Source organism: Thunnus thynnus, chromosome 3 (genome assembly GCF_963924715.1).
Source record: "Thunnus thynnus chromosome 3, fThuThy2.1, whole genome shotgun sequence".
Taxonomy (NCBI): domain Eukaryota; kingdom Metazoa; phylum Chordata; class Actinopteri; order Scombriformes; family Scombridae; genus Thunnus; species Thunnus thynnus.
In genome coordinates this window covers 21,902,912-21,929,676 of record NC_089519.1, presented here as the reverse complement: position 1 = coordinate 21,929,676, position 26,765 = coordinate 21,902,912, and the positions used below count along the sequence as shown (strand labels likewise).

At 37.5% G+C, this 26,765-nt stretch overlaps 2 protein-coding genes across 2 annotated transcripts; one reads left to right on the top strand and one right to left on the bottom strand.

Annotated features, from left to right (window-relative positions):
• Positions 1–1,071: 1,071 nt before the first annotated feature.
• On the bottom strand, positions 1,072–18,897 carry acer2 (alkaline ceramidase 2). Its single transcript, XM_067584733.1, has 6 exons — positions 18,517–18,897; positions 18,025–18,139; positions 14,450–14,591; positions 13,752–13,889; positions 4,332–4,469; positions 1,072–3,648 (listed from the first exon to the last, which is right to left on the bottom strand). The coding sequence occupies exons 1-6, from the start codon at positions 18,628–18,630 to the stop codon at positions 3,462–3,464; spliced, it is 834 nt and encodes a 277-aa protein (XP_067440834.1). The 5' UTR covers positions 18,631–18,897; the 3' UTR covers positions 1,072–3,461.
• A 2,067-nt stretch (positions 18,898–20,964) lies between these two features.
• rps6 (ribosomal protein S6) lies at positions 20,965–26,280 on the top strand. Its single transcript, XM_067584734.1, has 6 exons — positions 20,965–21,100; positions 21,731–21,862; positions 22,604–22,814; positions 23,373–23,519; positions 25,615–25,772; positions 26,148–26,280. The coding sequence occupies exons 1-6, from the start codon at positions 21,095–21,097 to the stop codon at positions 26,241–26,243; spliced, it is 750 nt and encodes a 249-aa protein (XP_067440835.1). The 5' UTR covers positions 20,965–21,094; the 3' UTR covers positions 26,244–26,280.
• Positions 26,281–26,765: the final 485 nt, after the last annotated feature.

Here is a 26,765-nt window from a genome sequence, read left to right as displayed (position 1 = left end):
TAATCATATAAATAAATATAGACGACACATCTGATATAAAAATGGAAATGTGAAGTAATTCAATACATTTTTAATGCTTTTCGTTTCATAGAGTTCATTACTATTTACAAGATTAGAGTTTAGATTTTCCCATTTTCCCAAAGATCCAAGTCTTTCTCTGTCAGCCAAGACTGAAACACTTTGAAAAAAGGACATATTTAAAATAATATAAAATACAGGAATAAAATTAAAATGGCCTGCAATAATAAACTATGAAAATAAGCAGAACACAATAACATTTTGTAATCATGAACTAAGATTTAATGGATTATTTCACAATTTCATTGATATATATTTTGTCTGCATTCATTCATATGATTATTTATTTCATAATGTCATTTATTTATTTTATATTGAACCATTTGAGCTTTTTTTTAATGTAAAGCAATTTATCTGTAATCAAATGTATGCTATAAATATAAAATTGCCTTGTCTTGTGTTTATAACACATACAGGGTTCAAGACCCATGTTGTCGAGACAAATAATACACATATAGACACATATAATGTTCTACAGTTCGATTCCAGCAGGGGACCTTTGTTGCATGTCTCATTCCTGCATTTTCTCTCAGTATCTCTACTTTAAATATCAAATAAAAAAGGTAAAATGTAGAAGGCATTGTGTACCTCTGTCTATGCGCAGACATAAAGAAATGCTGTATGTTTCAAATCTGCACATTTGTATGTGTAAAACCTCAACGGCACTGAAGTAGAGTGTTTGGTTTTGTAAATCAATTTGTGAATGAAATCCATTTTTAACAGTTGTAATTATCTAATGCTGAGAAGTGAAGATTGTTTCTGGGGTTCTCTGTGCTGCAACTGCTAAAATTAAGTGAAGGTGGAAAAACTTTGCCCCCTGGTGGCACTGTCACCTGCATAATGTAGTCACAAATCTATTCAGCACAAGTCAAAGAAAGATAATGCTGGAAAAAAGTTATAAATCGTGTTTAATGCTTTTGATTGATACATTACTCCACGGATGTTGTGTATGTCTGTAACTTGGGTGATTAATAAAGAAAACAGCAGTAGTCATTGAGAGTATTGGCTTGGGTTTATTGCATAAAATAAAATACTAATGTTATAATCTAATACAAATTTGTTTACAAAACAGGATAAATTATGAAAATAAATACTTCTGTGCAGTTTATTTGTATTGTCAATGCAGGCAGAGAAAAAAATTGAGATTTATATACACAAATGTCCTTTTAAAAAAGACATAACTCACTGTTATGTGATCATAATTATACCTCATGCCAAGACAAATATCACAATTAAGAGGGTTAGCATTAAACAGGCTGCCCTGTTCGCACAAAGTCGTTAATTAAAGTTGTGCATATTTTCTCTGCATCATAAGAACAACCCAGTATCATGGATATCTTGTAATAATTTGCAACACAATGTTCTGTTCAATTACACTGTTCAAACTGTAAATACTGTCAAAAAGTTTCTTCTGAAGCTACAATAAAAAAGAAACAGTTTATAAGAAGGTTTGGCGATACAAAGGTAGTAATAATAATAATAATAATAATAATAATAATAATAATAACAATAATTATAATAACACATCAAAATGATTCACCCTTTAGGCAGTTGCTTTAATTTTGGCAGATCTTCACTTGCAAAAATATAAATTGTTTTTGGATTTAACAAAATACTTCAAGTAGTTAAAAAATAACACTTCAGAATATCAGAAAATTTGCTGTTTTCTTTCTAAATCCTGATCCTTCATTTGACCCTTGATGTGTGCACAAGTTATTTTATCGGTTTCAGAAGCTGCTGCAGGAAGACAGGTTTCTTTCCCTGGCAGTAAAATAATATTTGTTGAACAGCTTGAGGCAGTTTTCACGAACAACATGTGCAACAATGGTTTGAAAAAGCTTTGGTGATCCTTGTCTTTTAGGGGTACTGTTTAGCTTTGCAACACCCAGCATAATTCCCTTTTAAATTCTGCATACAGAATCTCGATCCATTTTTCTCTTTTTTCTAAATTAGACCTAAATTAAACCTAATTTCTATAAAACCTACACCTTACATCCATTTGTTACTTAATGCAATCAATATACAGCATTTCCCCCTTTAGAGCAAACAGTTTGCTTTGTTACTCCATCATCCTTTTTGCTTAAGGCTTTTTGCACAGTTTTTATAGTTTAAGCATAAAGTCTACTGAGCCTGGAATAAATAACCCTGAAGATCAGTTTGAGAGTTGAGATGTCTGCGTGAAATAAAAATCAGCAGGGAAACTTGTCAGCGGTTAAGGGTTGCTGTACATAAGGAAGCAAATTTGAAAAATTTAAAACAGTTAGACTGTTAAATTATTTCAATTATCATTCATCTGAATTGTTCTGATAGTGCTATGCACTGTGCTCTTAGCCAACGGCTCTGAGAACTATTCTTTATTCTGTGCAAAATATGTAACTATTTCATTGAATTGTCGGTCATATTTCAATATATTTTGATTTTTACATTCATTTTTTTTTTACTTTGGGTTTTGGCCAATATCAAAGGGTACCTGTTCATTCAGTAACATATGAATGACTTGCTTTTCCTCGGAAAATTACACTATGAGTTAACAAACTATATACAGGAATATATTAAAACACATTTTTCAAAAACTATCCTGAACAATCACAGTTGCATGCTAGAAATACAACATAACGCACCAATCACAGAAAGAACCCTATTATGTTTATGACTTTTTCACCAAACTGGTCGTTGACACAGATGGCAGGTAGAACAGCTTGAATCTATTATATATTTAACACACATAAGGCTTTGTGTGAATTACCTTCCTATAACATTTCTGTAACATCTTATGAACGAGCTGGTTGTTTCATTGAGCATAGTAAAATTGGCTGCATTATGCATTAATCACAGTTAATGTATCCAGTGCTTTATATTTTTTCTAAACCTGGGTTTGAAATGGCCAGACTGCACCTATGAGATGCTATATTTGTGTTTATAAAGGCAATCTAATGCTTTATAATGAGGTTTTCTGAGTTACTATAAAATGTACAAAATCTTGTCTTTAATAAAGCATGAAATGCATAATACTAATACTTTCATTCTTAAAAGATTACATGATTCCCTTTGCAAAGCCTGAGAACATGTTTAGTACACTGAAAAAGGTTTCTTGGCTCTGATATGGTGTTATGTAAAGAGTCACCCTGTGTCACCAAGCCAGATAAATTTGTGACACCTTTTGCTCTTTGACAGAGTTGCATAAACACTGTTGAGTAATGAAGACCAGACCAGGGAAGGAAAAGGAAAAAGTAAATCCTCATGTTTGACCAAAATGTGCATCGCCCACATCTTTCAGTCACTAATGGAGGCATTTTGACTCACAGACATGGTGGTGTTTCTTGCTGGGACACATCCTTGGGAGACAAGTAAAAGCACAACCAGCAGAGCAGACCCGGGTGACCTTAAGTCACCTTGATAGCAGACTTCTTGTGGACACAGAGCAATGAAACATAGGGCACACCAATAAAAGCCCATTTCTCGTTGGGCCAGAACATGATGACGGGACCTCGCTCCGGGGCCTCAGTTGCTACGTCAAAGTAGGCGAAGCAAACGCAACCCAAGTAGGAAGCCAGACAAATGAGGATGTGCCTGTAAAAGCAAAAGGGGTTTGAATGAGCCAGACCACCTGGGAAATGGCTCACTAAATATATGCATGTACAAGTATAACCAGCAGCTGGTTAGCTTAGCTTAGCATAAAGACTGGAAATGGGGGAAACAACTGGCCTGTGTCTGTCCAGAGGTAAAATAATTCCACTACCAGCATCTCTAAAGATGCTATATTTCGTTCTTTTTATCCATACAAAAACCTGACCGTAAAAACAACAATTTATGGGGGAGTTATGTGAAGTACCACTTTGTAAAAAAATCCCAATTTGTTGTTTTTACTCTTTGTTTTTTGTACTGATTAAACAAACCAGCTATAACTTGTAAATAAATGAGCTTTAGAGGTGCTTGTAGTCAGATTTTGTTACCTGCGGACAGAGCCAGGCTAACCGTTTTCTCATCTCTAGTCTTTAGCTTAACTAAGCTAACCGGCTGCTAGCTCCAGTTTCATAGTGAATGGACAGATACAAGTTGAGTGGCATCAATCTTCTCACTTAACTCACAACTTAAACTACTGAACTATTCCTTTAAAGAAGAAAACATATGCCTAAAAGCATGCACTTTTAATAATATTAATTTCCCTTTTAATCCCACAAAGTGCATCTTAAGTAATAACCTCCACAGTATCCCATTAAATGCAGAGTTTTCTGAGTTGGCTTTGAGCTTACCAAGCACAGTGTAAGTAGGGAAAGTTGACAGATGACCACATTTCACAGAAGATCCTGTCACTGATCCAGCAAAGCAGAGCCAGTGCCCACCAGATCCCTGAGATCAGGCCCAGCTTGAACACACGTGGGTTTTCACACCTGCAAAGACCAAACAGAGCATCGAGAAATATTCACAACTGTGAAAACACACACAGTTTTTATAACTGCAGAAAAAACAAAAGTAGACTTAAAGTTAACGTGTTACCTAATGTTTTTCATTCACTCTTACATACTGTATATATTTTTATCATCTCTGTTACCATATAATCATCCTCCAACCACATACTCAGTACATACAGTATACTGTTTTTTGTACTTTTCCATTTACTGTGCTCAGTCTTGTGGATGCAAAGTTTTAGTGCATGTGATCCGTGTATGCAAAACACACAAAACCATAAACTTCAAGACAATAAATTTCTTGGCATCTCTAATGGGCAAGTCACAAGAGCAACAAAACAGTCTTTTATCTTAAAAAACTAAATTTAATTAAAAAATAAAACAACTGTGAAAACACATTACTTTTTAACATCCTTTATATTCTGTAAATATACAAATAAAGTTAAATGCATTAAGACATAGAACATTAGAAACAACATTTGAAATGTTATTTATTTTTAAGCCATGGGTACTCTCCACCAATCAGCTGATACATGTGAGAGCATGGAAAAAAATAACAAAACTGTAAATAAAACAATGATCAAACTATGACATCATGTTTAAAGTTCCAGTTGCGTTGGGACATTTTGCAAATATCTTGCTCAAGGCATCATAAAACGCCTCCCAGAGGCAATCCAAACTGATCATACAGGGGGCGGATGATGTGTTTCACAATGCATCTGGCTTTGTGTTCAATTCTGATGGCATACAAATCTCCCAGCTGGTTCTGAGGCTTACCAATGAGTTTACAGTCTGTTTCAACCACTGTGGAAAGGGTGTTTTTATATCTATGAGATGTTCAGACCAGGATGTTAAAACTGTAGGTTAACATATTTCTCTTTAGATAACTAACAGAAATGTGACCATGTACCAAGTACTCTGGTCTACTTCTCTGCAAAAACATCTCCTAGTGGACACACCACTGACCTACAGAGACACGTGCTAATCCAGAATGCTGCTGATAAACTATTCTTAGTCTTGTGCTCCTTGGACATACCAGTCACAGCCCTGCTGCTGGCACAACAGTGTGGTCACTGCGACACACTTTGTCACCCTTCCTCAAGACACAGCATGCTATGAAGTCATCCCACTTTACAAGCCTTTCATTCGGGCTACCATTGTTCCAAAGAGAGAGGAATGTTGGAATGACACAAACTCAACTTCCAGAAGAACTACAACAAAATAACAGATGATTAACAGCAAGTATTGCTCAGCTATGGAAAGGCGATGGAAATTTTTAAGTGTAGCCTTAAGTTAAGGAGGAGCAGTAATGACGGCTATGTGGCAACGGAAAGAGAAGCACAAACATTATGCCAGGTTAAAGCTAGCCTATGCAACTTTTAGTGAATAGGAGTCACTGTGGCCACAAGCAACAACTAGGGGACAATGGTTAAACTTGGATTTTTTGGCCAGATGGGGGCAGCGTAACAAGCTGAAACAGAAAGAGCCAAAGTTAGTTCTGCTCCACAAGTAAGGAACCCTCATTCCCAATCAAACTGGCATTTGTAATAACACAGTTAAGTAAAAATCCATCTTTAGAAGACCTCCTCAACTGTATGTCTTGTGTTTCGCTCCATTTGTCTACATTTTAAACAATATTGTTGTTTATTCAATATTTCTGTTTTTCCAACATTTAACAAACTCCATTTCCCGTAAGTCCTAAACCATGGCAATCAAATGTCACTGCTCAATCAATAATGGTCAGAAAATGGTGAAAAATGTTGATTACAGTTTTCCAAAGTCCAAGATGCAACCTAAAATGTTTTCTTTTGTCCCGTCCAACAGTCCACAACCCAAAGATATTCAGTTTATTATCATAGGGGAACAAAGAAACTAGGGGAAAAAAATCATATTTGAGGAACAAGACAATTCAAAATTTTTCGTAAAAAATGACTCAATTATTAATCAATTATCACAATAGCTGACTGAACACTGTAGAAGTTTTTAGTCAGCACAGACTACAGCTAATAAATTGGGGGAATGACTTTAGAAGAGATTGTTGGTAAATTTTATAGATACAGACAAAGTGATTTTGATGTACAAGTGTAATACACATGCTGCCATACGGGTAAATTTTCATGGGAGTTGTAGTTTTTAGCATCTCACAAGGTAATCGTTGTTTAACAACAGTTTCACTTATGAGTGCTGTAGTGGATGCCAATTTGTCCTATAGTATGGAGAGTAAAGCCCATGAACATGTTTAATTTTTTCTAGATAGACCAATGAAAGAAATGCTCACTGAGAGATTGCAGTGAGTTACAGAAGTTGATGGATCAGAGTCTTGCCCCGTCATGATATCATGACCTTCAACTTCCTATTATCACCCTATTAAGCTGTTAAAAGCTGAAGGGAACTGCAGTGTCAGGTGGTAATTCGCTGAGTGACCCCTTTCAGATTACAGTAGTCATCTGATCTATTGTTGATATTAAGAAAATATTGATGAGTGCAGCTTTAGTGCTAAAATGTAGTGTAACAGTATAAGTAGATAAGAGGCATAAAGACAGCAAACTGTCTAAGATATATAAATTAGACAGCAATATCGAATTCAATTTGCTAACATTAGCCGCCATATTCTACTGGTAATAAAGACCAGGTAAGGCTGAGTAAAGGTGCGTTTGTTATGAGTTAAACTTTTTATTTGTAGGAGAAAGATTTCTTCTTTCAAAAGTTACATGGTCTCAGTTTTAGTGAAGTTAGTCAATTAATGAAGCAAACTAGAAAACGGTCTCTATCTTACATAATTGGTCCAGAGGGTGAGAGGAAAAAAATCTGGTGTCACGTCTACTCATCAGCCACGGGAAGTGCAAAAATAGATGGCTAATGATACCTACTCCCAGAAGGAAACAGGCTATTAAAGTGTCATCAATATTATATCAAAATTTAAGTGTTCCAATTGATTATACAGCACTCACATGGGACCAAATCCGGACATCCTGTGCAGCAGGTACTAAGTCACCTAACCTCAGTGTCTGCCTTTACATGCACACAGTTTTAAGTCATAAGTCAGCCACCACCCCTTCCTGCCTCCAACAAACGTACACTGACAAGACCACTGCCATACAGCCGGATATCTGGAATACTGTGACTATCAGCTTAAACAGAAGCATGTAAGATAAGAAACGGCATGAAACCGGGACTTCTCCTTGAAAACCCTGAGGCAAGTGAGTGTGATGGGGAGTTTGACTGTTGGAGGAAAAGATAAGTGAAGGAAAGGGCCTGCCTGTCTGTCTGGGGTGGAGTCCCGCTAGGATGCTTCTCTCACTCAAGGGAATAAAAAGGAAGAGGCTCCATAGGATCATTGACACAAAGCCTGATTCTCATCAGACAACACTGAAGACAGCTCTTCACAAGGTCTAGCTTGCATGTTACATGTCAATACTCCAGTAGACAATATCAAACGGGATTAATGAATACCAACACATCACACAGTGCAGTGTTATTTAAGTTAAAACGATCATCAGCTACATTATGTTTCTTGTAGGGATGCACTGATCCAATTTTTTTTCTTCCCACACAAATCCGATACCTCTTCTCAGGTTATATGTCAATTCTCTATACTACACCAGACTACCAACAAGCTTGGCAAATTTTGGGAAATTTGGAACATTTTCTTTATCTTTCTGGATAACAATAATATGTCTAATGCTTTGAGTGCCTTGATTATGATTAAGGCTGCTGTGCCTTTTGTTTTTTTGTTTTTTTCTTTACTTTTTTTTAAACTAATTTATTTACCTTTTAAATTTCTATTTATTTTTAAACTGTAATGTTTACTTATTGCTGAGTTGAAGGAATCTCTTGCGCTTCAGCCACTCCACAGGCGGAGGTCGGTGCTCACAGAAAAGGACAAATTGTAACAAACAGTTCAATGGGCCACTTCTCAAAGACTGCACCCAAAGAAGATACTGGAGCACACAATTCATTTTAGCAGATTATTAAGGTGCAAACGACTAACATTTCAACATGCACAGCATCTTCAGAGTCAAACAGTAATAGTATAGATTGAAAAAGTTAAATACCCTCCTCCATACACAGAAAAGTCTCCCATTGGTTGTGTGGAACTTATTTGAATATTTTTTAAGTACGGTAACACAAGGCCAGGGATTTTTATGGCACTAAAAATTAAATGCATGTAGCAAACTGCATATAACTGATGAACAAACTGTATTTATTGTGGATCGTTCACATCACCCAATCTGGTTAATCAGATCATAATAATTAATCCGTATCTGCACCAACACCAATCCAGTGGATTGGATCGGTACGTCCTGAGTTTCTTGTTTGGTCAGACATCTTTTTAGGAATGTCACCACATACGCAGATCTCAGCAGTAAACTTGGTGTTAATTCTTATCACTATTGATATAGTTACTGACAGGAATTATAGCCAAAACTATGAAAATAATGCCTATGTCGTAATAAACTGGAATTATGCTTTAAGCACTCAGCACTGACAAAATATGAAAAACTTAAGTGTTATTTCCTTTTCCACTTGTGCTTTTAAAAAGCCAGAGTTGAATAATGAGTGGGACTTGTCAGTTATTTCAATCTAAGTTTTACATAAATAAACAGATGTTTTCATTTAGTCTATGGATGGTATCACCGCATTATTTTATCTATGTGAAAATTAACTTGCTCTCTCAATTTTAACATAATCGCTGTATTTGTATTACATTATACCTACTGTTCATGAATAATACCTGTCATAGTATGACTGGTATTAATTCCCCAACAATTCCACTGAATGGAATTCATGGAATTCCACTTTATGGAATTGTTGGGGCAACTTTACTGGATATCCTACATACGGGACAAGTTGTTTTTGTACAACTGGAAGTGACTTGAATAGGGGCCAGCAGCTGTACTGTACAAAAAGCAAACAACAACAACAAAATAGTCTGTCCTTTTTAAGGGCAAAAGTCCATCAGCCGGGGCTGCAGGAATTCTCTCTCACTTAGCAGAACAAAAACAAGCGGCCTCTATAGATAACTGGCACCGACAATAATGTCAAGAATTACCAACAGGTTGAACAATAGATGACTTAAGGTTACAAGACTAATGGTGGTGAGTAAAGGTTGTGGGAAACGGAAAGCAATTGAGCGTACTTCCACATTATGTGACGGAGGAAAGCATTAGAGACCAAAACACACACACACACACAATTGGCTTGTTGTGTGTTTTTAGGAACATTCTTTCACATCATAAGTCCCTATAATTAGCTTGGAACAGACAACATGTCATCAGACAATGTAAGTACAAAAGGCCAAATGTTAATGTTAATGTACTGTGGACGACAGACATTACACGCTTCCTTGTTTCTTGTTAACTACTAAATATTGCAGCAGCTGATTTAACTGAGTAGGCAACTTTTAACTGCAGACATAGAAAAGAATCATTGATATCTGCTGCCGTACAGCTGTAAGTTCAAACTAATATTCTACTAACTGCAGGTGTAACTGTTGTGTGGCTAACTGAACCAACTAGCTTGCTCACATATGACCTGTTTAGATTACCTGTGTAATAACAGTGTAAATTAGGAAGATCTGAAATTCCAACATGTTACACCTCAAATTACAAAAACAACAAACCACCAACATACCAACAATTTTAGACTAAATGACTGAATAAAATCAGCTAAGTTATGCAGTACAAGTCAAAAGTTTGGACACACCCTTCCCATTCACATGAATGAGAAAGTGTGTCTAAACCTTTGACCGGTACTGTAAGTAGGCCTATAAAGTTAAGTATAGTTAATTGGACATTTACCACTAATTCTAAACTGCACAAATACTGTTAACTCTGAAACACACACATTTCTCAATTTAAGTATAAATAAATAAAACAAAGTCATACCTACATCTACAAAGTATTATCTGGTAAGTTTAAAGTAATCATTTGGCTTCCTAGAGCTGTCTCACTAGAAAGGTATTTCACAGCTTGTGGAGCCATTTCAAGTGAAATAGCTAAGGACAAAGGGACTAAGGAACTGTGTTGTGTTCTGAATAACTATGGACTGACTCAGCGTGTGATGGAGCCCGCACGCAACAAGGGGCATGCTCTGGACATCTCCAAGGGTCTGAACATTTCTAAGGTTGTGGTAACTGCTCTCTCTGATCATTCCTGTGTTTTCTTTGAGAGAACTGTCTCTGCACACACAAATGTTCTATCAGAGGTAATCACAAAACGCCATATCACTGAAAACAGTGATATGGCGTAGAGTGAAATATCTGTTCAAGCTCTCTCTTCTACACCTGCCCTCTCTTGGGTGTCAGTCAATGAGCTTGTAATTCTAAAATTACAAGTGTTATTGATGCCATTGCACCCACTAACATGAAGGTGGTCTCTGGTAAGAAAATATCTCCATGGAGAAATGCCACACTGGTCAGAACAGAAAAAAAAAAGAGAGAGAGTGTCAAAAAGCTGAACGCACGTGACAAAAAAAACAAATCTCTGGGTTCATTGTGACATCTATAAAGAGAGACTTCACATTTATAAATTGGAGCTGAGAAAAGTAAGGTGGCCTTCTTCTCTGACATCATCGCCAAAAACAATAATAATGATCATGCCTTGTTTACTAATGTCAACAGCCTAACAAACCCTCCTGTGTCAGTAGTCTCTGAACTTTTATCCACCGGAGCCTGCAGTGAATTTGCCTCCTTCTTCACTGACAACATTCAGAAAATTAGACAAGCAGTCAGTGCCTCCATATCAGGTAGAGGATATGTGTTGTCCTTGTGTCACTTAAAATCAATTCAAATACCATGACACTATTTTCTCCGATCATAGAAACCTGAAGGACATTATACAAAATCTGAAATCCTCCTCTTGCTGCCTTGATATTCTGCCAACAGGCTTTTTCAAACATGTTTCTAATTGCATGGCATCAGACCTTCTACAAATTGTAAACACATCTTTTCTCTCTGGTTTATTCCCACAGGCAATGAAAACTGCCGTCAACAAGCCACTCTTAAAAAAGAACAATCTACACACCTCAGTAATGAACAATTATAGGCCAACATCAAACCTCTTGTTTTAAAGTAAAACCATTGAAAAAGCTGTTTTTCAACAACTGAACAACTTCTTGACAGTAAACAATTGTTTTGATGTCGTCCAGTCAGGATTTCAACCACACCACAGCACTGACACTGCTCTTGTTAACATCTTCAATGACGCAGACATTGACAAAATTTTAGTCTTATAGTATTATTATCACTAGTATTATTGGATCTCAGTGCTGCATTCAACACAGTCGACCACAACATATTACTAGACTGACTGGAAAACTTTGTGGGACTTTCTGGCACAGTACTAAACTAGTTTGAATCCTACTTAAAGGACAGGGACTGCTTTGTGTCTATAGGTAAATACCCATCTGAGCAGACAAAAATAACATGTGGAGTTCCCCAAGGCTCCATTCTGGGGCCTCTTCTGTTCAATATCTACATGTTCCCACTAGCTCATGTTATGGAAAACAACCAAGTATTTTACTATAATTATGCAGACGACACAAAAAATTTACATAACCATATCACCAGGGAACTATGGTCCAACACAAGCACTGAGTAAGTGCATTGAACAAATCAACAACGGGATGTGCCAGAATTTCTTCAATTAAACAAAGACAAAACTGAAGTAATTGTTTTTGGAGCCAAGGAAGAACAATTCAAAATCAGTGCCCAGTTTTAAACGATGTTAAAAACCACAAACCAAACAAGAAATCTTGGTGTAGTCATGGACTCAGACCTGAATTTCAACAGCCATTTACCTTCGAAGACTCGACAACTGCAACACTGTCTTTACAGGTCTCCTTAAAAAAAAATTGACAGCTACAGTTGATTCAGGACGCTGCTGCTCGAGACCAAGAAAGTGGATCACATCACTCCAGTTCTGAAGTCTTTACACTGGCTTCCTATCTGTCAAAGCATACTGCTGTTGGTTTATAAAGTACTGAATGGTTTAGGGCCAAAATAAATTCTGATCTTCTGCTACATAATGAACCATCCAGACCTCTCAGGTCATCTGGGACAGGTCTGCGTTCTGTTTCCAGAGTCAAAACTAAACATGGAGAAGCAGTGTTCAGTTTTTATGCATCACATATCTGGAAAAACCCTCCCAGAAAACTGCAGGTCTGCTGCAACTCTAAGTTCTCTTAAATCAGGGCTTAAGACTTTTCTGTTTGCTGCTACCTTTTATTAAATCAAATTTAGGGCTTTTGATTAATTTCTTGCACTGAACTGTAACTTTTACTCCCCTGTTTTATCTGTCTTATTCTATTTTAGCTTGTTTGTATTTCCAATTTTACATTTTTTAATTATATTTAAATGTCTTTTTATATTGCCCTGTGTTGTTTTTACATTCTCTCGATGCCTTTTATGTTTTATGTAAAGCACCTTGAATTGCCTTGTTGTTGAAATGTGCTACACAAATAAACTTGCCTTGCCTTACAGCGACTTTCTACAGTACATCATTACATAGTTGACATAGTCAGTAGGATACATCTTCTGGGAATGATGAATGTCTGTAGCAAATTTCTGGTAGATGTTTCACAGGATAATAAAGCTTTCACCGGCTGAGGGTGCTGAGAGGATTACCAATCTTCTGACTTTTCATCCTCTGGAGACCATGAATGTCTGTATTAAGTTTCATGGCAATCCATCCAATAGTTTTTAATTCATTTCAGTCTGTACCAAAGTGGTGGACAAACAGACCAACATTTCCATCCCTAGAGCCTTGTTGCTAGCATGGCTACTTGATTGAACCTAATTGCTGACCCTGGCTCAAAGCCCTCCATGGCCAGGACTGGCGAATAAAGTGATGAAATGACAATGAAACATCTCACAGTCACTAGCCCTGATCCAGGACTGTCATACTTCGTATTATGTAGAAAAAAAAAAAAAAAGACGTGTGGAAGAAATCCTGCACCACCTTTGGTTTTTACTATGCTTGGTTTGTACTGATTAACATTAAAAAGATCCTTCTTGGTAAATAAGTAAATCATATTTTTTGTTAATTTTCACCTGTCTGACATCTTTTGTATTCTTTTACCCTTATAAGTTGATTACATGAGACGAATTTCTGTTTACAACATTCATCTCATTACATGTCCATTAAATGTCCAGGTTTCGAGGGGATGGCTATCCAAGACTTACTAACTATGTGTACTATGACACTAATGGATCAGGGCTACATATTCACCCCTGCTGTTTGAAAAACAAATCTACTAACTCACCTTTTAAGCTCTGTAATGAGCAGTGCAGTACAGGGGATACCAAGAGTCATGAGTGACAATGAGTTCAGGACAGGTTTGACAAAGGCCAGCCCCGTGGTGATCCCTGACAAGATGCCGATGACCACTTTGAACCTTGACCTAGATTGAAAAGCAAAACAAGTTACAAAAACACCATTTGCAGCACTCTATGAACTGCATTATGAAATGCAGAAAGAATGTTGGGATGGCTCAAAACAGAAAGTCCTTTAACACACTAATAATAAACAAGCAACACTCAGCTACAAGGAGAATTGTAAGTGTCAGCCTGAAGTGAAAGGGCAGCCATGATGGCTCTGTGACAATGGAAAGAGAAGTAAAGACATGTGATGCAGCTTTTTCTGGTGTCAGCTATCTTGCACAGGCCTATTATTAAACAGGAGGCTCGCAGCAGTGAACACATTGTATGACAAAACAGTGGCCAACAGTGAGGTCAAGACACAAACTTGCTCAATACTAATACTGTATGTCTACCTGATGATGTTCTCCAATCATATGCTGGAAACTGTAGCATTGCATTGTTGTACAGTATGAAGGGCATTAGCCTGATATTTCACCTGATTGAAGACCCATAACTCAACTAACACGTTTATACACCTACACACCAGTTTCAAGTTCTTAAACCTAGTTATTCTGAAACAGTATCATACTGGTCAACATACCGATCCCTCCTGAACATCCTGGGTAGGTATCTTTTGGGGAACCACATGGCAATGGCACACATTAGCACCCATAATATGGCCAACTCATCCAGCATCTGGCCAAGGAAGCTGAGGGTGGCATGGAAGTATGTAGAACCAATACCTGAGAAAAGAGAAGAGAAAAGAGATCTAAACTGAAGATGTTCAGTGTGTTAAGGAGGCTGGATTAATGAGATTGCGTCTTAAAAAAAACACTTGATGTGATCAGTGTTTGATCTTATTAAATCTTTTGGAAAATGAAGGAAAATCAAAAAGATCTATTACTGAAAACAGTGGACAATTGATTTCACAAGCTAAAAACTTTTCGTGCCACCATGAAGTGTCCAAGTCTGCATATTTTATCCAGTATACAGCTGATATGTTCTCATTTCCATTTATCGAATGGAAAAATGAACCAAAACAATGTAAAGCTGCAAGAATTAGTCAATTAATCAATTAGTTGAGCAACAGAAAATTAATCGGCAACTATTAAAATAATCAAATAATTGTTTTAGTCATTTATTAAGCAAAAATGCAAAATATCATAACATTTGCTGGTCGCAGCTTTTCAAATGTGAGAATCTGAAATTTTTCTGTGTCATACATGATAGTAAACATTTATATTTTGGGGGCTTTGACTGTAGAGCAGACAAAGCAAGGAATTTGAAGCTATCACAGGGACATTTTATAGCCAAAACAACTAATCAGTTAATCGAAAAAATTATTGGCAGGTTAATCAATAATGAAAATAACCATTAGTTGCAGCACTAAAACAATTAAAAATGTCTAGAAAGTTACAAATTTCACCTCTAAACAAGACCAATTCAAACAGACATCATGTATAATAGGAAACATCAAATATTTTGGGCAGACAAATAACTGACTATAGGGATGTGAAGGACAGGTCATCTCTAATGTAACTGCCAAAAACAAAAGCAGCTTAGTAGCTAATACAGAGAAATGCTGCTGTTTTAAGCAAAGAGCCAGAATGGAAATAACATGTTCATGACAAATGCTGTAGTTACCTTGAACTCAGCTTTAATATAAATGCAAGTTTGGATCATTCAGTGCTGCTTTGTTATCAAGGTCCAACAGACCTTCTATTATCAGTACAATCTGTTTTCATAACAAGCGCTCCAGGAGATTCCTACATTTCAACAAACTTCTTATCTAAAAGGGACTGCCGCTCTTAGTCTTATGTTACTAATAATGACAGCCTGTAAGTGCAGTTGTATATTATTGTCAGTCACAACAAAACTAATACAGAGACCATGTTAATTTTCTCATGGAAACACTGTACATGTAGACTGGTGGTAGTCAAGACCGTCTTTCCTAACTGTATGAACACTGGGAACTCACCACTAAGGCAAAGGCAAAAGAAAAGCAGCTGGATGTTTTCATACCGGAGCCTATAAGTTTGTTTTCCTGCTCAAGTCATAGGTCATCCCAACCACAGAGACAGTGGAAGAGAGATGAAATCATGTGACCCGACACTTGTCAACAGTATACAGATTCTTAAAAATGGATGCAGTTCAAAGCTCTTGAGTCGCACACATAAACATTTGTGGCCTGGACCAAAAACTGCTGGATGTCAAATGTGCTGCAACAACTTAAAGGAACAAACAATCTGATCTTCTTTCCCTTCAAGTTTCATCACTAGATGCCATATAAAATTATCTGAAAATGTTAGAAAAATATTTCTTATCTGACTCATACTTTCGGTTCAAGTGACTAAGACAGTTATGCAAATGATTTTCAACTGCTACTCTGTTTTTTGTGTGTGTGTGACAGTAAGGTCACCTCTCAGGAACAGTGGGAGGTCTGTCAAGTTATCTTTGCTGACAGTGCAACTGCTGTTTTGAAAAAGACAGCAGTAAGGGAACAAGGCACTGTAATCTCTCTATTACTATGCTGTCCATTTCATACAGTAGCCCCATTTAAGACCAACATACTGAGTCAAATCAAATGAAATCTAGGCAACAGGCTTATTCATTCAACCAATGAATAAGCCCAGTCATGATCAAATGTTTTTAGAAGGGTAAAATGATTCAGGATATCCTAAAGCTATGGCTAAGGACGGAGGAAGAGGCTACAGCTGAGGAAACCTAAATCTGAACACTGTTTAAGAATGCAGACTAGCAAGTGTGAGCACCTACAAGTGTATAAAATGTATAACTTGTGTACTTATATATACTTATAATGTTTGTGTATTTAAGGCTGCAACTACTGGCTATTTTTACTATCAATTAATCTGCAGGTTATTTCTAAATTAATCCATTTATCACTTGGTCTACAAAATTTCAGAAAATAGTGAAAAATGGTCTTTACACTTTCCGTAAGCCCAAACTGGCACATTTAAATAGCTTGTATTGTCCCACTTCTACTAACTATCCAAAAAACCCAAAATATTCAGATTGGTATCATGAAGACTAAGAAAAACAGCAAAATATTCACTTAATTTTAGCTGAAACCCCACTGTGCCAAAGTACAGCCTGTACTTTGGCACAGTGGTGCTTTGAGCTAAATGTTAATGTATAAACATGCTAACAAGCTCAAAATGCTAGCATGATGTTAAGCAGGTGTAACATTTGCCACATTACCCATCTTAATTTAGCGTGTTAGCATGCTAACATTTGCTAATTGGCTGTGAAGTGAATGTCATTAGTTTTGCAGGTATTTGGTCATAAAGGTATAAAAATACTGAAATTATTACAATTCATCCACTGTGGACCATGGATGTCTGTAATAAATTTCAAGACAATTCATCCAATAGTTGTCAATATATTTAAATGACAACCAAAAATGTGGACCTGCTGGTGTCACTCGCAAAGTCAGAGGGTCACCAAAGTCCGATTTATGCGCTGGAGAGCATAAAGGTCAGTACAAAATTTTGTGCCAAACTTCAAACTTTGTCCTGCTGGAGTAGCCAGAGTCAGAGTCAAAGTCATTAGGATTCATCCTATCAGGACCTTGAATGTTATGTAGAGAATTTCATGACAATCTAACAAATACTTTTCAAATACTCCACCCTGAACCACATGGTGGCACTAGAGGAAAAGTTAGAGGGTCATCAAAGTCAATAGGATTCATCCTCTGGGGACCATGAATGCCTGTACAAAATTTCATGGCAATTTTTCAAATAGTTTTGACAGACTAACATTGGCTAGAGTCATGCCACTAGCATTGCTAAAACATGAAAATGTGTTGATTCTTGATGCTGATTAGTTTTCTGTCAATCACCTTATCAATTAATTGTCTAAATTGTTTCAGCTCAAGATTTCATGCATTAAAATAAGCTTTGCATTTAGTTTAATACCAAAAACAGCACATATGCCTTAGGCTATGTTTTGTAAATGATAGTCTATTAATTATCATGAGACTATACAAAACACATGTACCAGCCTAATAGTGCAAAATCAATAAAGTATAAGTTTCTATATGGCTTGTTAGCTAAAAGAAGTTGAACTGAGATAATGATGGTAAAGCTGAACAGAAAGCTGAGGGGTTAAGAGGTCATCATCAAACAGTATAAAGACAATGTCAGTCAGCCAACTTACCAACCACAACTAGTAGAATCCATATGAGGTAAATCCCACTGTTGAAATGTGTTGCATATTCGCGAAACAAGCACATTAATATGGGCGGCAAAACAAAAAACAAGATGTTGCTGATCTGAAATGATAAACAAAGGAAAACCATGAGCCAAAAAAACATATCACCGTTGAACTGATCGTGTAGTTACATGACAACATGCTTATAAAAGTTGATCAGTGTGCAGGCCTCAGTGGTCGTTAAACTCAACATCTGTAACTTGATGCTAAAGCACAAACAGTAAACATCATGACGCTGAAGCTGAAAACCAGCCAAACTGATTAAAAACTCAGTCTAATTTGTAGCTAGCTATCTTGACAGTGCAACCTATAAGACAGCAGTGCAAGACAAAGAAAAACAAAGCCAGAGAAGCTGTGAGGAATTGCACACGAAAACGGTATTATGCAAAAAAAAACAACAACATCTTGAGCTTAAAAGTCGAGCGACTTCAAACCGACCGTGTTGTAAAATTCAGCGATGCTGGGGTAAATAAGGTAATTGCCTTCGCACCAGTCCACCTCGGAGCTGCCAGCCTGCAACTGGTCCCAAAAAATCAGATTAACGTTACTCATGTCTGGACTGGTTCAGTCGGCTGGACCATGCAGAGCAGACAACACTCCACCGTCAGCTTTGGAGACAACAAACACTCGAGGAAAAGTCCGTATCTATCGGTTGCTAGTTCAAACTCTGAATCTTAACGATGCAGACCCGACACACACGTATTGTTCATTACTCGACGTGGTAGACCAGTGCAATCGTAGCTGAGCTGCATTTTAAGCCTCCGTTCCCCCACAAAGCCTCCTGCTTGTCGTGACGCTCAGCGTTGTGCATTGACAGCTGCTCCGTCTGGAGTCAAAGAGTGTCGAAGCTCAGAGAGGATTCACTCGCGCTCACTTCCTGGTTTGCTGAAACGCGGCAGGCCTGGGGCTGCTGAAGTACACATGCAGGTTATTTCCACTTGTGATGGATGGATGGATAGATAGATAGATATGCATGATTTTAGTTATAACATATATATCCCTGTAGTGTATGCACATAATTCTGACCAAATTATGTGAAAAAAATCTTGAAAAAGTTGCATCACATACCTTATATTTCCTGTTTTTGCTTCAAAGGTTATGTGCAGAGGTGGATAGATGGATGGATGGATGGATGGATGGATGACAGACGGACAGGTAGGTACGTAGGTAGACAGATAGATAGATAGATAGATAGATAGATAGATAGATAGATAGATAGATAGATAGACAGATACTTTATTAATCCCAAGAGGAAATTAAAATGTTACAGCAAGCCAATAATGAGGTAAAGGATACAAATGCAATTAAAGGCTCAATTATGTATAATAAATAAATAGAACTGCATAAATAAATAAATAGAACAGAGAGAATAGAATAGATATTGCTGCAGTAGTGAGGTGCATGATTGTCCATGGATGTCAGAATTGAGTGTACAAGATATTGATTACCAGAATAAGCTACACATTATACATATGATAACAGCAGCAAAGATGATCAAAATATGACTCTGAAATACAACAGATGTGATGGACAATGTAATGTAATAAAGGTCCAGGTGAGCAGGATTTCTTCACTGTCAGGGGACTTCCCTCTCCCAACACAGAGGAGAGTCATTGTGCAGAATGTAATATTCTCCAAATATTCTGCTAAAAGAGGAATTGTGTTAATACAACAATAGAAAGTGATAATTAAAAAAAAACACATGAAAAAGCATGTTTACACCAGTGATGAATTACTAACCCCATGTTGCAATTCAAATGTCAATCAATCTATCAATAGAAAATGAATCGTCAACGATTTTGATAAACAATGCTGCCTTCAGCTTCTGAAATGTGAGGATTTGCTGCTTTTCTCTGCTCTACATTACTATAAATTGAATATCTTTGGGCTTTGGACTATTAGTTGGACAAAACAAGCAATTTAAAGATGCGATGTGGGGCTCTTCGAAATAGTGATTGAATTTATCACTACTTTCTGACATATAGGCTAAATGCTTAATTGATTGATGTTAAAAAATGACAAAGTAATGAAAAAGCAATTAGAGCACATTAACTGGTAGCTTAACTCTGTGAACTCACTCCCTGATAAAATTAGAGACTTTGTTCAGCTGCTTTCATTCTCAATGCTTAAATATAGAGGAACCCCAGGAATAGCCTCTGTTTTGATTAAACTAATGGAAATCCTTATAAATTAAATTAAGTCGGCTATGACAATGTCATCAGATCATTGCATTTGTTAACTGATAGATGGAAATATGGATTTTATGGATTTGTCCAGCAGACAGTTGTTTTTTTGTTTTTTTTTTCTCAAACTGGAGTGGGATGATAACTATCTTTACATCACTCTCTGGCTCTCTGGACGACGCACGCTCAGTGACTCAATAATATCCTTAATGTATTGTTAATACTCCCACAGCTATAGCCATTAATGTAGCCTAATTAATCACTCGATGTGATTTATAATCTTGCTTTGAGTTTTAGGACAGCTCTTTGGCTCGCCACATTTCCTGCACGGAGTTTACTTTCTGTTTTCTGTTCTTTTTTTTTTTTTTTTTACTTTTTAATGAAATTCAAATAAATCAAATTCATAATTTTTTAATTGAGCGATTTTTATTTTTTTATGAAATGCAAATCAACGCTAATTTATCCTTATCTGTCCACTGATCTTTATGTGTTGTGTGTGTATGCGTGTGTGTGTGTGTGTGTGTGTGTGTGTGTGTGTGTTAGTGAATACGATATAAAGAAATAATAATAATTTAAATTAAAGAATAAATTAAAGCAGGAGGTCATAACTATTATTTTTAGATAATTATTTTTAATGACGTTGTGTTGGTTGACGTCAGTATGTCTGGTTCGATTTTTTTTTTTTTTTTTTTTTGCCTTTGCCTTTGCTTCAGCTTGACTAGAAAACTACAGCGAGGCAGTTATCGCGATAACATTTCAGGCCTATGTGAGATCACGGCGCGGATATCCGGTCTCTTTTCCGTGGCGGACCGTCGTTGGGTCGGTTTGGCAAAATGAAGGTACAATGTTTCCCTCAAGATATTTCTTAAAGTAAAACCATTTTCTCTTAAATAGTCCGACATGTTCAATGCCTTGATTGTGAACAGTAAAGCGGCTTAGTTTGATGTCGCATTTACGGCTCTGTTGCTCAGGATGAGCTTTGATTATGATGAGAGCTAAACGCTGATGGACGCTGTCGGCGAGTGAGCCGTAGAAACATGGCAGACAAATGTGCATGGAGCTAAAAGTCTCTGTTCACTACGAGAGAGTTTTCAAACGTGTGTAGCCAATAATATATGAACATCACATGTTATCAACGTTATCCGGTTGAAACGTTAACCGTTAAACTGGCTGTAACTTCTGTAAACTTTGATAGCCGGCAGGAAAGCTAACAGGCCTCCGTGGCGGTCTGTCACCCTCTGACCGACACATTATCCCACAAACGCAACGTGTGATAGTTACTGTTCTTTTGTGCGTTTATTAAGTCTTAATGTTGAGAAACGTTCATCAGCAACTCAACATTTATAACCTGTAAGCAGTTAAGCACCTGCTAACGTTACCTGCTACATCTAGCTTGTGCTAATTTGACAGAGGTGTGTTTAACTGAGCTTCAGTGAATAACGTGTGATTTCAACCCTTTTGTGTTTCAGCTGAACATCTCATTCCCCGCTACTGGCTGCCAGAAGCTGATTGAAGTTGATGATGAGCGTAAGCTGCGTACTTTCTATGAGAAGCGTATGGCCACAGAGGTGGCTGCTGACCCTCTGGGAGATGAGTGGAAGGTGAGCGTTGAAGTTAACACTTGTGATCTCTTTTAGATCTGGTGTCACCTTGTCCAGACTTCAAGGAAGCAGCGCGCAGACTTGAGTTTGACATGTTGTAAATGTGTTGGATTGAAATGTGGCACACCAGTAGACCCTTTCTGATTGGTCTGTAGTCATTAAGGGGGGACAGCGTGTTGCCAGAGTAACAGAGGAGCTGCTTACCAGATGCGACCAGACCTGTAACCATGGATGGTTGAACTGCATTGCTCTCTCAATTCTCTACATCTACAACTAGTTACTTTACTAAGTTTTTATGAGTGTTCAAGAGATTTTGTCACATGTACAGCAACACAGCAGTTGGCAACATTGAAGGCTTATTAGAGCTCTAGTTCCTATTAGAGTAAATAACAAAATGAAAGAAGAGGAAGGTAAGAGAGATGAATCAAAATAGACATTATATTGCACGTAAGCGGTAAATAGATTAATAGTGAATTGCACTAAAGTGATGGGAAGAAATGCTAGAAGTAGAGAAGCTCACAGGCCTATGTGCTTTGCTTCTTTAGACTACATAATTATTGAAAGGCAGTTGACCATGCAGTCTTAATCATTAGAAGCTCAAATGCTTTAAGCTTCATGTGTGGTCAGCATTTGCAGAAATGTCAAGTTTAAATCAGTAAAGTTTGATCTAAATGTTCTGTATCACTTGTCACTTTGAATCATTGCACGACAGTTGGATAACTGCTTTCTCTGCTTTTGCAGGGTTATGTGGTGCGCATCAGCGGAGGCAACGACAAGCAGGGCTTCCCCATGAAGCAGGGTGTGCTGACCCACGGCCGTGTGCGCCTGCTGCTTAGCAAGGGCCACTCCTGCTACCGTCCCCGCAGGACTGGTGAGCGCAAGCGCAAGTCTGTCCGTGGTTGCATCGTTGACGCCAACCTCAGCGTTCTCAACTTGGTCATCGTTAAGAAAGGTAACATGTTTGTTTTTTCTGCAGGGCAAAGATTGGACCCAGAATTCAGCTGCTAACTAGTAAAACTCAAATTTTAAAAATGTCTCTCAATGAAAGATGTTGATGGCACACCAGTAGACCCTTTCTGATTGGTCCATAGTCATTAAGGGGGGACAGCGTGTTGCCAGAGTAACTGTGGAGCTGCTTACCAGATGCGACCAGACCTGTAACCATAGATGGTTGAACTGCATTGCTCTCTCATTGTTCACAGTATTGAGTTTACATTTCTTTTACTGTCCCTTCAAATGTGCTCCATTTGTCAGGGGTTTGGCAGCATTATGTTTATTTCTTTGACACTATGGCAATTTTCTGTTGTTGCATATAGTGAACATGAGAAACAGCTTAAACTTTGCTGAAAGCAGCAGCCCCTCTTCTTCTTTGGAAAGAAATACTCTGCTTGTCTGACAATTATATAATTTAGTGATTGTTGAAAATAATCTTAGTACTCAAGATGTAAGCAGTGTAAAGTTTCAGGTGAAGTTTTCCTTCATTGAACTGGATTGATTTGGTTTTTCTCAGGTGAGAAGGACATTCCCGGGCTGACCGACAGCACCGTCCCTCGCCGTCTTGGTCCCAAGAGGGCCAGCAAGATCCGCAAGCTCTTCAACCTGGCCAAGGAGGATGATGTTAGGCAGTATGTTGTGAGGAGACCCCTGTCTAAAGAAGGTAAGACTACAGATGTTAATACTAAGTCTACATATTTGTCATTGGGATGATTTTAAATGTAGGCAGCATTCATTGGCTATGGAGTTGGCTTGCACTTAAAAACAGAAGTATTGCTGCAGTTATCCAAATAAGTTAAAGTTTCTCTCAAAGATGTACCTGGTTGTTGCCAAAATATACTCATAAGATACTTCAGACAGTGATTGATGATGAAAGCAGTGGAGAAATGATAATATAAACACTACTTGGCTTTTAGCTTTTATTTCGTCTCTTGGTAATTCAACTCTTCTGACTTAGGTTTAGGTTTGTTAGAGAAAAATATTGATCTTTGGACATTCAAAATACAGTTTGGTTTGGCTTTAACAGTGAACAGTATTGATGAGATATACAGCCACATTCTGCAAAATATTTCTGCAATTATGTATTGTGAAAGTAAAATCACTTTTTAAAGTTATGTATCAAATCTAAATATTTTTAGTTTTTATTCTAGTATTCATGATTTCACTTGTCAGTATTCTCTCTCACAGGAACACTTGACCTGTCAGATTCCTCAAATCCTGCATATATTGACTCAGAGGAGCAGATAGAAAACATTTTTAGGTCCTACGACCCAGTAAATTGAGTTGAAAATGTAGGATTTGGGATGAACAAAGCCATCTTACAAGGTGTAACGAGGACAATACACTATATGAATTAATATTAGGGGTTTAACGGTACACACAATTCACAGTTTGGCAAGTATCTTGGATGTGGGGTCAAGGTTCTTTGTTTTCAGTAAAGCAGGGAATAAAAAGAAAGGTAGAAAATTTTGAAAAATGTAAACCTCTAACAGTGGCTCATTGCCTGTAACTATTACTGAAGCAGATTAGTTTTGCTGCAGTCGAAACTGTTACTGAAATAGTTAACTTGTGCTGCAGTGGAAAAGGAAAACAACCTTTGTTTCCTGCAAGGAGTCAGGACACCTGCTGACAGCTGTTTTATGCTGATTTATCTACTAGCTCCTCCTCCAGCAGTGATGTCGTTTCACTACGGAACATATTTTAATAAGTGTTGCACTTACCGGTCTTTTGTTTGTCATTCTGATGGCAGTGACAATACAGGGTAACCAAGTTACCTTGGCTAAGCTGGTTAGCATAAATCCATGAGCATGCTACAGCTAAGTGGTGCCATGCCAAAATGTTCTGGGTGAATTATTGTTCCGCATGTTGGAGTATGTGGATTATTAAACTATTTTGACAGCTACTGTTTGGGTCATGGAGCAATCCAAACCAAGGAAAGTCACGTACTGAATATCCTCTATCGAATGGTTCAGAGCGACTACATGAACCGTTACACCCCTGACTAATATACACTGACTATTTGTCAAGCAATATTTGTAATATTAGGCTTATACTCTGTTTTGGGGCCAAATCAAAATAAGCTGCTTTTTATATTTTTTACATCATCAACAATGCAAGTACTGCTAGGCAAGAATGGCGTCTGACAACAGCTCTTCCTGACGAGTTACCTGTCCTCCTCCTCGTGACGCCTGTACACTGCTGCTACAACAACAATACAAGCATTACAGCCGTGATTCAGTATTACAAACCCTTTCTACACATATTGCACTGTTTACCATGGGGAAGGCTTTTAGCTGTGGAGCTAGCTTTGGAGACTTGTTTTGTATACTGACTTCAGCAAGTTGCTGAGCTCATTCAGGACTTGTGGCAAAACAGTGAGCTGGGTACTAAAGTCACATGAGGGCCATACAACATACTGTAGACAATGTCGAGGCTTCCTGTACATAGTCAGGTGTATTGTGCTGTGACTGTTCAGCACTGCTGAACCTGCACACTAGAAAGTACTCCACAGTGAAGTGGTGATACTGGAGCATCAGGTACTGATGCTGATGGCCCCTCTTAAGTAATATATCACTGATCATTGTTTATGGCAAAAGATATTGTCTCCTCTTGGGGCTCATGTATCACTGCTGATGGCACACAGTGTTGGCTCCTTGTGTCAAATTCACCCTGAACACCCTGTGCCTCACCTTGGTAACCTCACCTGGTTTTTATTTGCATGATCAATAAACAACAACTCTCTTTCCTCTGTATGGTAGGCAAGAAGCCCAGAACTAAGGCTCCCAGGATCCAGAGACTGGTGACGCCCCGTGTGCTGCAGCACAAGCGCCGCCGCATTGCCCTCAAGAGACAGCGCACCCAGAAGAACAAGGAGGAGGCATCTGAGTACGCCAAGCTGCTGGCTAAGAGGATGAAGGTAAGTTTTATTGTTATCCTGTCTTATTAGTGCTTAGACATTTAATAAATATTCCAGAAAACTGAAGCAGCTCTTAATTTTAAACACTTCTTATAAAAATACTACCCTACCTTTGCAACTGAGCACTAACAATTAAGGGGGTTTCAAATTGAATGAAATGTTACCATTTTACTGTTTAACATTTAACTTTTAAGTTCAAGTACAAAGTCGAGTTTTATTTATTTTTGAAGAATTTCCTTGCATTGTTTAGCTGTCATTAGCCCTATTTATTAAAAAATGTGATACGGATAAAGGGGGGTTTAACTTGTTTGGGTGTAAATGGCTGTTACTTTGATAGTGTTGAAACATGTCTGACACATTTCTTCTTGCAAACAGGAGGCCAAGGAGAAGCGCCAGGAACAGATCGCCAAGAGGCGCCGCCTTTCTTCTCTGAGGGCATCCACATCCAAGTCAGAGTCCAGCCAAAAGTGAAATCAATAAGTCAAATAAAGTAATGTTTTGCTGAAAATTTTGTGTCATTGTGATTCATTTTTAATTGAGTCCAAACCATAATTTTTTTTTTTTTTTTTTTTTTGTCATCTTTTTTTGAATATCGTAGTTTTGATTGTTGGAAGCCAACTTATTTTAGGCAGTTGCCACAGTGCAGTTTGATAAATCACCATCTGGAATATGCCTGAATCAATATCCAAGGGCCAAAACATAGTTTAACAGAATGTGTTTTGCCTCAGACAGTATCTTGCCTTAAAATTTTCTTTTATTAAAACTTGTGAATTATTGTCAATTGTCAGATTTTTGCAGTGAAGTATCACAAGCTTATTTGAACAGGTTCATTAATAAGTCACTACTCAGTGGGCTGCATATTGAGCTCAATGCACCTTATAACTGCAATAGACCTTTTTCACAGCTGATGTTTTGACATGTCAGAGTATTTTATATAAGTTGAAGTGTTGATACCTGCATTAGGTGGTAATAGTGAAAATAGCAGAAACAGCA